At 34.1% G+C, this 11,980-nt stretch overlaps 2 protein-coding genes across 4 annotated transcripts in view; one reads left to right on the forward strand and one right to left on the reverse strand.

The window, feature by feature from the left end:
- ADSS2 (adenylosuccinate synthase 2) overlaps window positions 1–7,704 on the forward strand; it is a 48,628-nt gene extending 40,924 nt beyond the window's left edge. For all 3 annotated transcript variants that reach the window (XM_014057255.2, XM_087718013.1, XM_087718012.1), the window contains one exon: window positions 870–7,704. In XM_014057255.2, the coding sequence (XP_013912730.2) occupies window positions 870–922 (53 nt within the window). In that variant the 3' untranslated portion in view covers window positions 923–7,704. The remainder of the gene's footprint in view (window positions 1–869) is intronic.
- SPMIP3 (sperm microtubule inner protein 3) lies at window positions 6,566–11,413 on the reverse strand. The gene is made up of 3 exons (XM_087718014.1): window positions 11,286–11,413; window positions 8,368–8,460; window positions 6,566–6,782 (listed from the first exon to the last, which is right to left on the reverse strand). The coding sequence occupies exons 1-3, from the start codon at window positions 11,351–11,353 to the stop codon at window positions 6,599–6,601; spliced, it is 345 nt and encodes a 114-aa protein (XP_087574140.1). The 5' UTR covers window positions 11,354–11,413; the 3' UTR covers window positions 6,566–6,598.
- Window positions 11,414–11,980: the final 567 nt, after the last annotated feature.

Raw genomic sequence — 11,980 nt, forward strand, 5'->3', positions numbered from 1 at the left:
TAAATCTTAAGTTTATGAATAAGAAACATTAAGAAATAAAAAATAGAACATATAATGTACTTATTTTTTTAAAAAGGAAATTGTAATTTTTAATTACAGTTTAATTATTTTTTTAAAATCAGTTTAATAATTTAAACTGATTGAATGAAAAGTTTCTTTTAAATTTTGAGCAATTAAAAATAATTGTCCTAATATTAGAAGAATGGAATTGTATTCCCAAATGTGTTTAAGCTTTAACAAGCACAATTTATTATTTCATTAGTTGATAAAGTCAAAAATTTCATACTCCACACTTACATTAGATGACATAAAATTTAAATGTACATCTAAAGAAGAAATTGTTGTTGATGGAAAATACTGAGCGTTTATATTTTGCACCCTCCTCCCACTATGGCAAAATTACTAGTTTTTCCAGTTATTTCCCCCCCTCCCCTGCAGAATTCCTTGAAAAAAATTGATCCTAATCAGTAACACAACAAGGATTAAGGAACAGGGCATCATACAATTCACTAATCACACTATTGACCAACTAGTTCAATGAAAGTACTAATATAAATTATCTGTGAATAATAAATTAGCATGACCAAATTACCAAAGGACTATTAAATATTGATTACATTTTTTAAAAAAGAGTGTGCTAATATGCAAAAAGCTGTATGCCAGTGGTAAAGTTGGTATCTGATGTAGTTTGAGCCAGTTGATTTTCTTGAGAATTAATTACAAGAAAGCTTTTCTACTAACTTTCATGTGCTTCATGGAATGGTAATTGAAAATTTAAGCAAAACTGCTTTCTCCTATTGATTTGCATATACTTTAGCTCGTAAGACTTTCTTCCAGAATATGATGCAAAAATGTATTTGTTTTTACAGTTAAATGGATTGGAGTAGGAAGATCCAGGGAGTCGATGATCCAGCTCTTCTAAAGATATTGGATAATTTGAAAGGAAAGCACACTCCACAAAGACTGCTTGTTCACATAGACACTCATACAGACACACATGTCTTAACCCAATAAGCAATTATTTGGATGAGGAAATTGGAAACATCTTGTAAAACAACAATGTAAAACAACTAGAGTTAGTCTTGGGGGGGGGAACAGTTGTTGCTATAAAACATTGACAGATCAGTATCATTTATCTTACTTTGTCAAAAGTTCTAGTGGCAAGTACTGCCACCATTTGCCACTGATACTTTTTCTCCAGATGTATTGCCAGGCCTTTTTTTCTGTCTACTGTATGTCTGCTTTTGGTGGTATTCTTGAAATTTTGGATGCTTAAGATAATGCAGTTTTGCACAGAGTTTTACATCTTCATTTGTACTCCTAAAGCTGTTATACCTTGTATGGTTGCTGTAGTGTGTGATTAAAGAGAGGGGTGATTTTATAATGATGACAAAACTAATTTTTTGTTACAGTTTTTATTAAAAGAATAATGAACCATAGTTTAGATGGGGTGCTTAATATGTATACAATACAACTTAATTTATAAATGATAATATTGGAAGTGTTTATACCTCGTATGGAGTTCATTCTTTTTCTCCCTTATTGATACTTTTACATTTCAGAGTTTCATCATTCAGTTCAATTCATCATTTCAATGGCCTATTGCCCAATCTATTCAGTAACATCCATTCAGAGGATGATTGGAAAAAAGATGACCTAAATATCATCTAATTAGCTTCTTAACATAGAGAATCCTCATGGGTTAAGATGACTTGGCTATCCTATGTAAATAGGCATCGGAAACAATATTTATGTAAATTAACTTTTTAAAGAACTAAATTCATCCTTGGCAAATATTCAAGACGATATATTCTGTAGTTTCTAGTGCTTTGCTAAATACTTTTCTTTTGAGTGTATTGTATGTCTATATTGATTTAGCTTGAAGAAATTGAAGTAATTTCAAGCCAATTATATTCTTTAACCTTAACACCATTCATGACCTTTTCTTACTCTGTGGGCATTATTTTGTAAGATATTTCACTCTGTTTCTATGTAATTCTTTTGTACCTTTGTTCCTGCAGTATTTTAGGAGGGGTAAGCCACGGCTTCACGTAGGATGCAATAATTGAATGTACGTGTATATTTTTAACTGACATTTTATTAATAGGTTATATCTAATAGCTGTCTTTCAGCATAGTATCTAAAAACAAGATGCTAACATCAGGGAATTTAACTTAAGTTTTCCAGTCCTGTTCATATTTGCAATGTACGCAATCATGTCATTTGAAGCACATTTTCCAGAATGTACATTTTCATGAACATTGTCGTGACTTCTGAAAAATGTATCTTGGAGTGTGAACTCTTAAAATAATATATTAATTCCTTTTGATAAAATGTGAGGATGGAGGGGAAACAGCAGCTTTAAAAAAATTTCTATGAAAATACCACCTCACTTTCTGGGAAAGTTAGCAGTAAGCTTTAGATTGATATAGATGTTGCATGAAGAAACATGATAAAGTTCTAACATACATAGAAAATCCTCACTGAAAAATAACCATGATTCAACACTGTAGTAGCTGTTATTTCTTTTTACTTTGAAGAGGGGTGAGGTTTATTTGGCACATGGAATTTTATTTTGAAATAAAAGCAAATTTACAGTCAACAAAAAGGGGCACACCAATTATTAGAATAATCTTAGACTGTTAGACTAAGCTGTCTATGTCAGAAAAATCATATGCTTCAGTGAAAAGAAGTTTTGAAGATGTTCCAGACAAGATAAATGGAAACCATGGTGCCATAATGCCTTTTTAGAAGATTGCTTGTTGTTAAACATGGTCTTGCAAAAATTGTAAGTCATCTGTTATTGACAAGATAAAGTATTTTAGAAAACCAAAGTTTTCCAAGTTTTCTTTGTACTGAGAAACAAGTATGTTATTCCAAGTATTTCTGACCCAAACAAGTGCCAGCCTTGATGCTCTTGCATGTAAATATTACAACAGTACTTTTCCTGCTGTCACATACTTCTTTTTCCTCAATGTTACCCTGAGCCGATTTGTGTCAAAGATTCATTTTCCTGCTTGCTGAAACTTAAAAAGTAAATAAATAAACCCTCAGTCCTGCATTTAGATTTCTTTTCATAGAGCAGAATTGTCTTTTGATCCTAAGCAAAGCTGTGATAGTTATGATTTTAAAATTACCTCCGTCAACATTTTGGAATGTTGGCTTCTTGTATATCTCATTTTCTTACTAGACCAACACTTAACATATTCTGGTTCTGTCTTTAAGATTTGATGCCTATCATTGATAGAAATACACTCAGCAAATTACTACTTTTACTCTTTGTATTTTGTGTTTTCTGTGTTCATTGACTATTTGAACATTACTTGTTTTATTTAAGCTCATATTTGGTGTGGAGTGACTAATGCTACTGTATATTGGTTACTGGAGCATTTATATATTTTATAAAGTTTAAGATTATACTTTTGCACATATAAAGGAAAAACACCTCAGACTTTAGTTTACTGTGACTACATACATTTAGGTTCTGTATCTAGATTTATCAAGTTTTTTAGAGCTCTGTCAAATAATGCATGTGCTTGAAGAGCTAGTATTTTTAAGAAGCACCAGTACTCCTACTGCTTGTTGTTTGGGGGCGTGTATGACATCACAGATGGTACAAATCCCTTAGAACATGTATAATATCTAACGATTTACACATTTGTATTTGTCCCAAGTTTTAGACTCTAACCAATTATGTTTGGGTAAAAAATAAAATTTAATTTACTTTGTAGAGAAACTGAACTGAAGAAGCTTCTTGGATGAGAAGTGAAATGTTTTCAAGGAATGCAACCCAGAAAGTCCACTTGCCTTTTGGAAAAGCACCTTTGGGACAACCATGACCTGGATTATTGAGAATCTCCATAGACATTTTCTTTTAGAGCTTTAGTTTTGTAATTGTAGAGAAATTAGAATGGCTCTGTTCTAAGAGGATAATCTTTTCCTGTTATTAGTGTTATTAGAAAATACATGTCCTGACCATTTCTGGCATTTGTTAAATTATGCCCTGGGTTATTCAAGAGTGGCCATGATCCTCACATCCAACTGAAAAATGTACATTTTAAACGAGTCATATCAGCACACATTCCAGAAAACATGCAAGGAGCGTATCAGTTTCATTTTTCATTAAGTTAAGTTGCCATGGAAATGCTTGTAAAGCGATTTAAAAAATGGCACAAATTTGTACTGCTTTGTTACCTGAAGCATAGACATATTTTCTCAGTGTCTCTTTTCCTTATTTTAATAGAAATACAACATTTCACTAAGTTGTTTGGCAAGTTGATCATATATGTATGTATGTATGTATATACATACATACATACACATATATACATACATATACGTACATACATACATACATACATACATATTTACAAATCTACAAAGTTGCCAATCTTTGTTGTTCATATATATTGTATGATGGAACACTTCTGTGATTAGAAAAAAATAAGACTGAACCAGGCACCCCAAAATGGTAACAGTTGGGTATTACTTTTTGATTATTTTGCAAAATTATTCCATGTTCTTAAATGATTTCCCTTCAGTGCACTAGAAAGTTTCTGGAAAAATAGAAATAAATGGTGCCAATAACATTTTTAAATGTTCAAAATGTGCGGTGACTCCATCAAACTCTTTATTAAATTATCCAAATAGATAATTAAAAAAACATTGTAGTAATAATCATGTAGTGACTATGAAATAGTGAGGAAAAAATTGTTTCTGGTGATGTTGAAAATTACTTTTTAATTTTGTGTCTATTTGAGACAAAATAGAACATTTTTTCATCAAAAGCTTCCTATAACAATGACTGCTATTTACTACAATGAGAGGCTGCAATGCTGTTTCTTGATCCATTATTTTGCTGAAGTTCCATTTCTTAGATTGAAATATTTTTTATCTTTTCGCTATTTACAATGGAAATTTAAAAGGGTTCTATAGTCGAATCTAACCATATTTTACAGCTTTTGCATAGGGTTAGCAGTCACCTTTAGTACATTTGGATTAGAAGACGTCTAATAGGATCCTTTCATATTGCTGCTTTAAAAAAGAGAAGAACTTCAGAAATTAGCAGTTATCCAAAACCCATGAAAGAAGGTTTAATTCTCTCTTTCTTCATAGCAGATGTACTCCTCCAAAGTGACAGTATTTCAGCAGCTGATCTATGGCGATAGCTATCTGCGCTACCTATAATTTTAAAAGAAAAAAATGTTTTTGCTCCTGAATTTAGAAAACACAAAATTCCAATTTGATAAGATTTGGTAGCAATGTGTAACATTTCCATTATCTATATACCGGTACTAATATATAAGCAGACTTCAAATTCTCTAGATACATATTTCCCTTAAATGTCTTGCCCCTGTACTCTTCAGTGAATTGTCTTCTTTTTTAATTCATGATTTGCCATGACGGATATATTTGCATTTTCTCATGTGTCTGAGTGTGGAATTGAGGGTTGGAAGGTGGGATAGATTCACACCAAGGTCATACTCTGGCCTGGTTTTCATTTTTGTGGCATCATTCCTTGCCATGGATAGATCACTCCCTTCTAGCTCTGGAGTATTCTGCCTCCTACTGAAGGTAGGAAGGATCTATTTAATCAGTATATCCCAAACAACTGATAAATCCAGTGGAGTTTTAAAGGGAATGTGGGATTATTCCTGAAACTTGCATGTTCTGGCTGAGATATAGTTACTATTTGGAATGTGCAGGTGACAACAGGCTTTAGATCAGATCACACTTACGTGGATTCTGTGACCTGGGATACTATGGAATTTCCTGATTTCCCAAGGAGTTCTAGCAGAGCGAACCGGTAGTGGTATTTTGGCCTTGGTCACAGAATTGGTAGCAACCCAGGCTGGCCACACTCCCGAACCAGTTCCCAGGTTGCTGCTGCCATTGCCAGCATGTTTTTTAGTAACTTTTTCATGTTCTGTACATGCACAGAACAATTTACAGTCAACTGTGCGTGTGTTCGTGCAGCGATCTGGTAGCAACACCGGCAGCAACCCACCCCTGAGTTCTAGGATATGAAGTATTTTCAGACAAGTATCTTAAAGAGACTAATTCTGCCTGTTCTGCAATGGCCAGTGGTCTGTTCCCCCTCACCAAAACTTCCTTGGATCTAACAATACTATACAACTTTCATCCAGTTTCCAACTTTCTTTTTTAAGGGAAGGTTGCTGAGAATTTTGGTACTTCCAAAATTCACTGCTATCTTATTGGTGCCCTATCACTATTACATGAGCTGAATTTGCTTTGGTTATTTGTTTTTTCAATAGGTTATAAGTTTTAAATTTTAATTCAGCCATATGTAATGATGCTTAGCTGGTCTAGTGATTTCGTACATCTTGTCTACCATAATTGAAAATACATGTCACTTTTTCAATTTCAGGATATGTCAAATACTGATGTAAAATATGTCAGTAGAGTAAATCCAGAAAAGATTTTATTTAAAAGTCCAATACACATGCCTTATTGCAAACATAATATTTCTCTTAAGCTGCATTTTGTGAAATCTTGAAAGGGTCTGTTGAGCATAGATAATTCTATCCCAGGGTCCTGGCAGAATATATCTTTGTATATGAAATGTGCTAGCATGAATTTACCCACCTGATTTGAAACATGGTAATGTAAATGCTTCTTTGTATGTAGTTTGTGTGTACCAGTCAAGGACCTTCATCTTTGCATTTTGATAATGAATATATTGGTGCAGTATTAAATAATCAAACTCATGTGGATATATAATTTCTTCTTTTGGGGGAGCTGGTGGTAGCTTTGTAAAAGGTCTAAATGAAAAGCATAAATAGTTCAGTGTTTGTCAAGATAGTCTGATTTGCAAATTAGATGACTCATAAGAATAGCTCCATGTCCAAACCTTTATCTAAGAATCTTAATGAAGACTATGCTGCCAGTGCAGTAAGCAGTCTTATGATTTACAAATGAATACAGATAATTCCCATCCATGACCATATTTGGAACCAGAATTTCTGTTACCAAATAAGATGGTTGTTAAATAAATCACAGCTCCTTTTATGACTTCTTTGTTTAGCTATGGCTGTTAAGCAAATCACTGCATTTGTTAAGTGAATCATCTGGTTGTTAAGCAAATCTGGCTTTTCCCATTCACCTTGTTTGTCAGAAGCTGGCTGGGAAGATCTGAAACGGCACTTGCATGACTCCCAGATGCTGCAACCATGATAAATACTTGCTAATTACCAGGGTAGATTTGATTTAAATCGGGTCAATTTAAATCACTAGTAAAAAGGCTTGATTTAAATTGACTCGATTTAAATCATAATTTTTAAAGACCAACTGTCATCACTGTCCTGCAATGGCTCCTCCTCTGACCCGCTGTTGACTCACCAACAATCCCATTCACTTTAATGGGATGACTGGAGATGCAGCAGTGACACAACAAGGTGCCGTGATGGATCTGACAGGTGCTCTTTAAATGTGAGGACTCATTCTTGCTGGTAGTTTAATTATTATTATTTGCAAACAAAATGGAAGGTTTTCTATTTCGCTTTCAGAGCTTGGATTCATTGAATGAGTTTACAAAAAATATAAATATTGCAGAATATACAGCTTCATGCTACAGAACTAAGCTCCATTTAATGCTGAATAAACTCAATTATTAATGTATCTTAAATAGAAAACTATCCTTGAAGAGATTTTTTACTCCAAAAACATTTTATTAAAATAAATTTGATGAAAATCAAAATCTAATTTAAATAAAAATCTGGTTTAATTTTTTTAAAATCTGATGTTTTTTTAATTTTTTTAAAAAAATATCACTTTTATCCACCCTGCTAATTACCAACTGCCCAAATATTAATCACATGACTGTAGGGATGCTGCAACAATAATAAATGAATTAATAGGTTGTAAGTCAATCATAAATAAGTTAATAGGTTGTAAGTCAACTTCTGCCAACCTAGCAGTTTGAAAGCATGTAAAAATGTAAGTAGAAAAATAGGGATCAGCTTTGGTGGGAAGGTAACCGTTCCATTCACCTTTGGCGTTTAGTCATGCCCATGACTACGGAGATGTCTTTGGTCAGCACTGGCTCTTCGGCTTTGAAACGGAGATGAGCACCACCCCTTAGAGTCAGGAACAACTAGCACATATGTGCGAGGGCAACCTTTACCTTTAAGTCATTTTTGTGATGCCATTGTGACGTTGAACAGTCATTGAACAAATGGTTGTAACTCAAAGATTCCTTGTTAGGAATGTAGGACAGATGCGGGGGGGGGGAGGACAAATTTCCTACTTTCAGAATCATTTTCTGAATTAGGACTGAAAAGGAAATTTGTAGAATGTTTTAGGTATGTCTTTAAAATTGATAATGAAGAATAATGATATTTCGTTTACCTTAACAATCCTTGAGGAGGATATGCAATATAAAGTCGTGCCAGCTGTCCAGGAAAGTAACCAATAACATCCTTTCCCTGATGAAAAAGAGTTCTGATAGAACAGACGAATGAATGAGCATTTATATTTGAAATACATTTTTCTAATTTGCATTGCCTACTAAATTAATGGCTAAACATCCAGCTATTAAATAAAATCTATCATAAAACTCAAAAATGGCACTATTTTTTTCTATGACTAACACAGAATGAAAATGCCTAAAGAAGCCATTGTGGAACTGGTGAGGTTCCTCCATGGACAAGTTATAGATATGTCTGTGATACATTCTGCAGTTATCCAAATTTTTACCAGTTACTTCTACCATGAAATAAGAAAGGAGCTATTTTCTCCTTAGCCAAAGTGATTTGGGCAGAAACATGCTTTTGATTGGCTTGATTTGCAATTTTAAAAAATGTTCCAAAGTCCAGAGAATTTCATAATCAGTTGAAAGGCAGACTAAAAAGTCAATTTAAATAAATAAATTCATCCTGCTTACCTGTTTTATCAAATTAATAAGATAAATTAAAATTGTATTAATCAACAACATTTTAATATACCTAATAACTGATAATTATGAAATTGTAATCTATGCTTCCTTTGTTTCTAGAACACGTAGACAAAACTTTTATAACAAATCATTGCAACTATAATTAATATTTAATCATTATTAACCAAATAGGACTATACAGATAATCTTCAACTTATGTGTATAATTGAATCCAAAATTTATGTTGCTAAGTGGGACATTTGTTAAATGGGTTTTGCCCATTTACTATATTTCTTGCCACTGTTGTTAAGTGAATCACTTCAGTTATCAAATTAGTAACAGGTTGCAGCTTGAAATGCTTGTAATCATATTTAGCTAATTTATCTAACAATGCATTCTGAAACTAAATGTTGGGCAATGGTTAGAATGTGGTTTTGCAGGCTAACTCTGCCCACTGCCAGGAGATCGATAAAATGAGGACCCAGATTGTTAGGGGCAATATACTGACTCTGTACATTGCTTAGTGTTGTAAAGCACTATGAAGCAATATTTGTTGTAAGTGCTGTTGCTATTGCTAGATAGATCCTTCTTTTCTGTCGGCAAGATAATTCCTGGTAACAATCCTGCTGAAAAGGGAGAGGGACAAGATTCCTGATTTGAAACACCCAGTGCTTCATTATCCCATCATCCCTTACAATTTCCTGGATATAGGAAGTCATGAGAGAGTCTTCTCCTTAGAACTGTATAGGACAATTATAGGAGAATGCAAGTTCAAAACTGCTGATATGTTAAGCATAAGTTTAATATATACCATATTTTTCGGAGTATAAGACACACCGGTGTATAAGACGCACCAATGTTTTGATTAAAGAAAAAAGTTTTTGCACTCTGCAAACCTCCCAAAACCGACCTGTTTTTCATGAAAATGGGCCTGGGTTTTTTTCAAAAAAAAAAAAAAAAAAAGGCATGAATATCCTTTAGGAAGCTTGTACAGTGTTCCTGGCTGCTGCCCCCCCCCCCAATGAGTATAACAATTGCCCATTTTTCATGAAAATGCCTATTTTTTGTCAAAAATTTACGTGCGTAGCCTTTAGGAGGCTTATAGAGTGCTCCTGGTGGCTGGGGAGGGGGCAAAATTGAGCAAAAGCTGGCCTGTTTTTTGCTCATTTCCGCCCCCAGCCACCAGGAGCACTCTGCGAAGCTCCTAAAAGCTTTGCACGGCCATTTTGGTGAAGAGGCAGGGTTTCAGGAGGCAAAAAATGCTGTATTCAGTGTATAAGATGCACCCAGATTTTCAGTCTCTTTTTTGAGTGAAAAAGGTGCATCATACTCTGAAAAATACGGTAGGTAGTTCTTCACTTATGCCCACAATTGAACCCAAAATCTATGCTGCTAAGTGAAACATTTGTTAAGTAAATTTTGCCCCATTTTACAACCTTTTTTGCCACAGTTGTTAAGTGAACCACTGCCATTGCTAAGTTACCATGTTTCCACAAAAATAAGACAACTGACCCCCGATAATAAGTGCTTGGCCTTATTTTCGGGGAGGTCTTATTATTTTTGAGGTGCAGGAAGTGGCAAGCATGGTCACCTCATGGCTGCTGCTGTGTTGCAATATTTTTGAGCTTATTTTCTGGGGAGGGCTTATTTTAGCGCATATGCTCAAAAGCCCAATTGGGATTATTATCTGGGTAGGTCTTTTTTTCCAGGAAAAAGGGTAGTAAGATGGTTTTTAAATGAATCTGGCTTCTCCGTTTGCTTGTCAGAAGGTTGCTAAAGGTGATGACATGACCCTGGGACAGTGGGTCACATTTAAAGAACATGGTTATAAGTGTGAAAAAGTCATTTTTTTCACTGCTGTTGTAACTTTGGTCCCCAAATGAACTGATATATGTTGACTACCTGTATAAAATTTATATAGGGTTCCATTCCAAATGTCCTGCAAATCCTATTCTTAACCAATACAAAATATTAAACATTTGACCACCTACTCAGGGAAAAAAGCAAAACAAGAAAACAGGCACCAGTGAAGCAATTTTTACCTTATATTCTGGTCAAGACTCCCCGCGGCAGGTTTTTTAAATTTCAAATGTTCCCCCCAGTCTAAAACAATTGTTTCAACTGATTATTAGGGCATTCTGATGTGAGTCACAATACAAATATGATGATGTTTGTAAAATATTTTCAGCACATTAAAAATATTCTGAAGTAGATTTTTAACTCTACTGTATCCCTTCCTTTCTATGATGCATGAAAAAGTCACTTGAGATTTGTAATTAGATTGCTTCATTGTAATTAGTTTAATGTTATGTTTTGTAAGGTAACAAATAACCTCAAAATAATCATTCTGAGAGGATCAACCTAGAGGGATTGTTTGTTTTTTATACTTTACCCTGGAATAGTCTCTGGTGCTGGATCTATAAACTGTCGTAATTTTATTGCTGCAACTTGTCCGGCCATGAGAGTTTCTAGAGAAAAAAAAATATTCTGTAATACCTACTGCTACTAATTCAATATTTGCTCAATATATAAAACCATAGTCTCATAATATGATGTATACTCATGTAGAAGCCCAACCACAAATAAACCAACCCTCATACTTTTACTCAAAATAACAATAGCACTTAGACTTATATACCTCTTCACAGTGCTTTACAGCCCTTTCTAAGCAGTTTACAGAGTCAACATATTGCCCCCAACGATCTGGGTCCTCATTTTACCCGACTCGGAAGGATGGAAGACTGAGTCAACCTTGAGCCTGATGAGATTTGAATTGCCAAACTGCTGGAAGCCAGTGATCAGTAAAAGTAGCCTAACCAATCACCATCACGGCTCTTTGAAATACTATGAAAAAATACCACTCGGAGATAAGCCAAAGTACAATTTCCATTGGATTTTGGTTAAAAATTCCAGAGAAGGCTTATCTGGGCATGGACTTATAAACAAATGCCATATGCAAAAAGATAGAAATTAAAATTACATGGCAATCTGTTACTATGCTTACTCTCTAGAATAGCTAATCTTATTGGGGAATAATATTTCAGCAAAAATCAACATGGCAAAGCTTACTAACAGATGGAAGCAGAG

This window comes from Thamnophis sirtalis, unplaced genomic scaffold, assembly GCF_051295495.1.
Source record: "Thamnophis sirtalis isolate CommonGarterSnake01/CBP01778 unplaced genomic scaffold, rThaSir2_p1.2 scaffold_6, whole genome shotgun sequence".
NCBI classification, from domain to species: Eukaryota; Metazoa; Chordata; class Lepidosauria; order Squamata; family Natricidae; genus Thamnophis; species Thamnophis sirtalis.

Bases quoted from the DNA above. Each gene is read 5' to 3' on its own strand.
- SPMIP3 (XM_087718014.1), bottom strand. From the start codon at position 11,353: ATGGCCGGACAAGTTGCAGCAATAAAATTACGACAGTTTATAGATCCA. The intron at 8,461-11,285 runs GTAAAGTATAAA...CTGTTCTATCAG, and splicing joins GCACCAGAGACTATTCCAGG to AACTCTTTTTCATCAGGGAA. The intron at 6,783-8,367 runs GTAAACGAAATA...CTTTTCATTTAG, and splicing joins CCTCCTCAAGGATTGTTAAG to ACCTTTTACAAAGCTACCAC.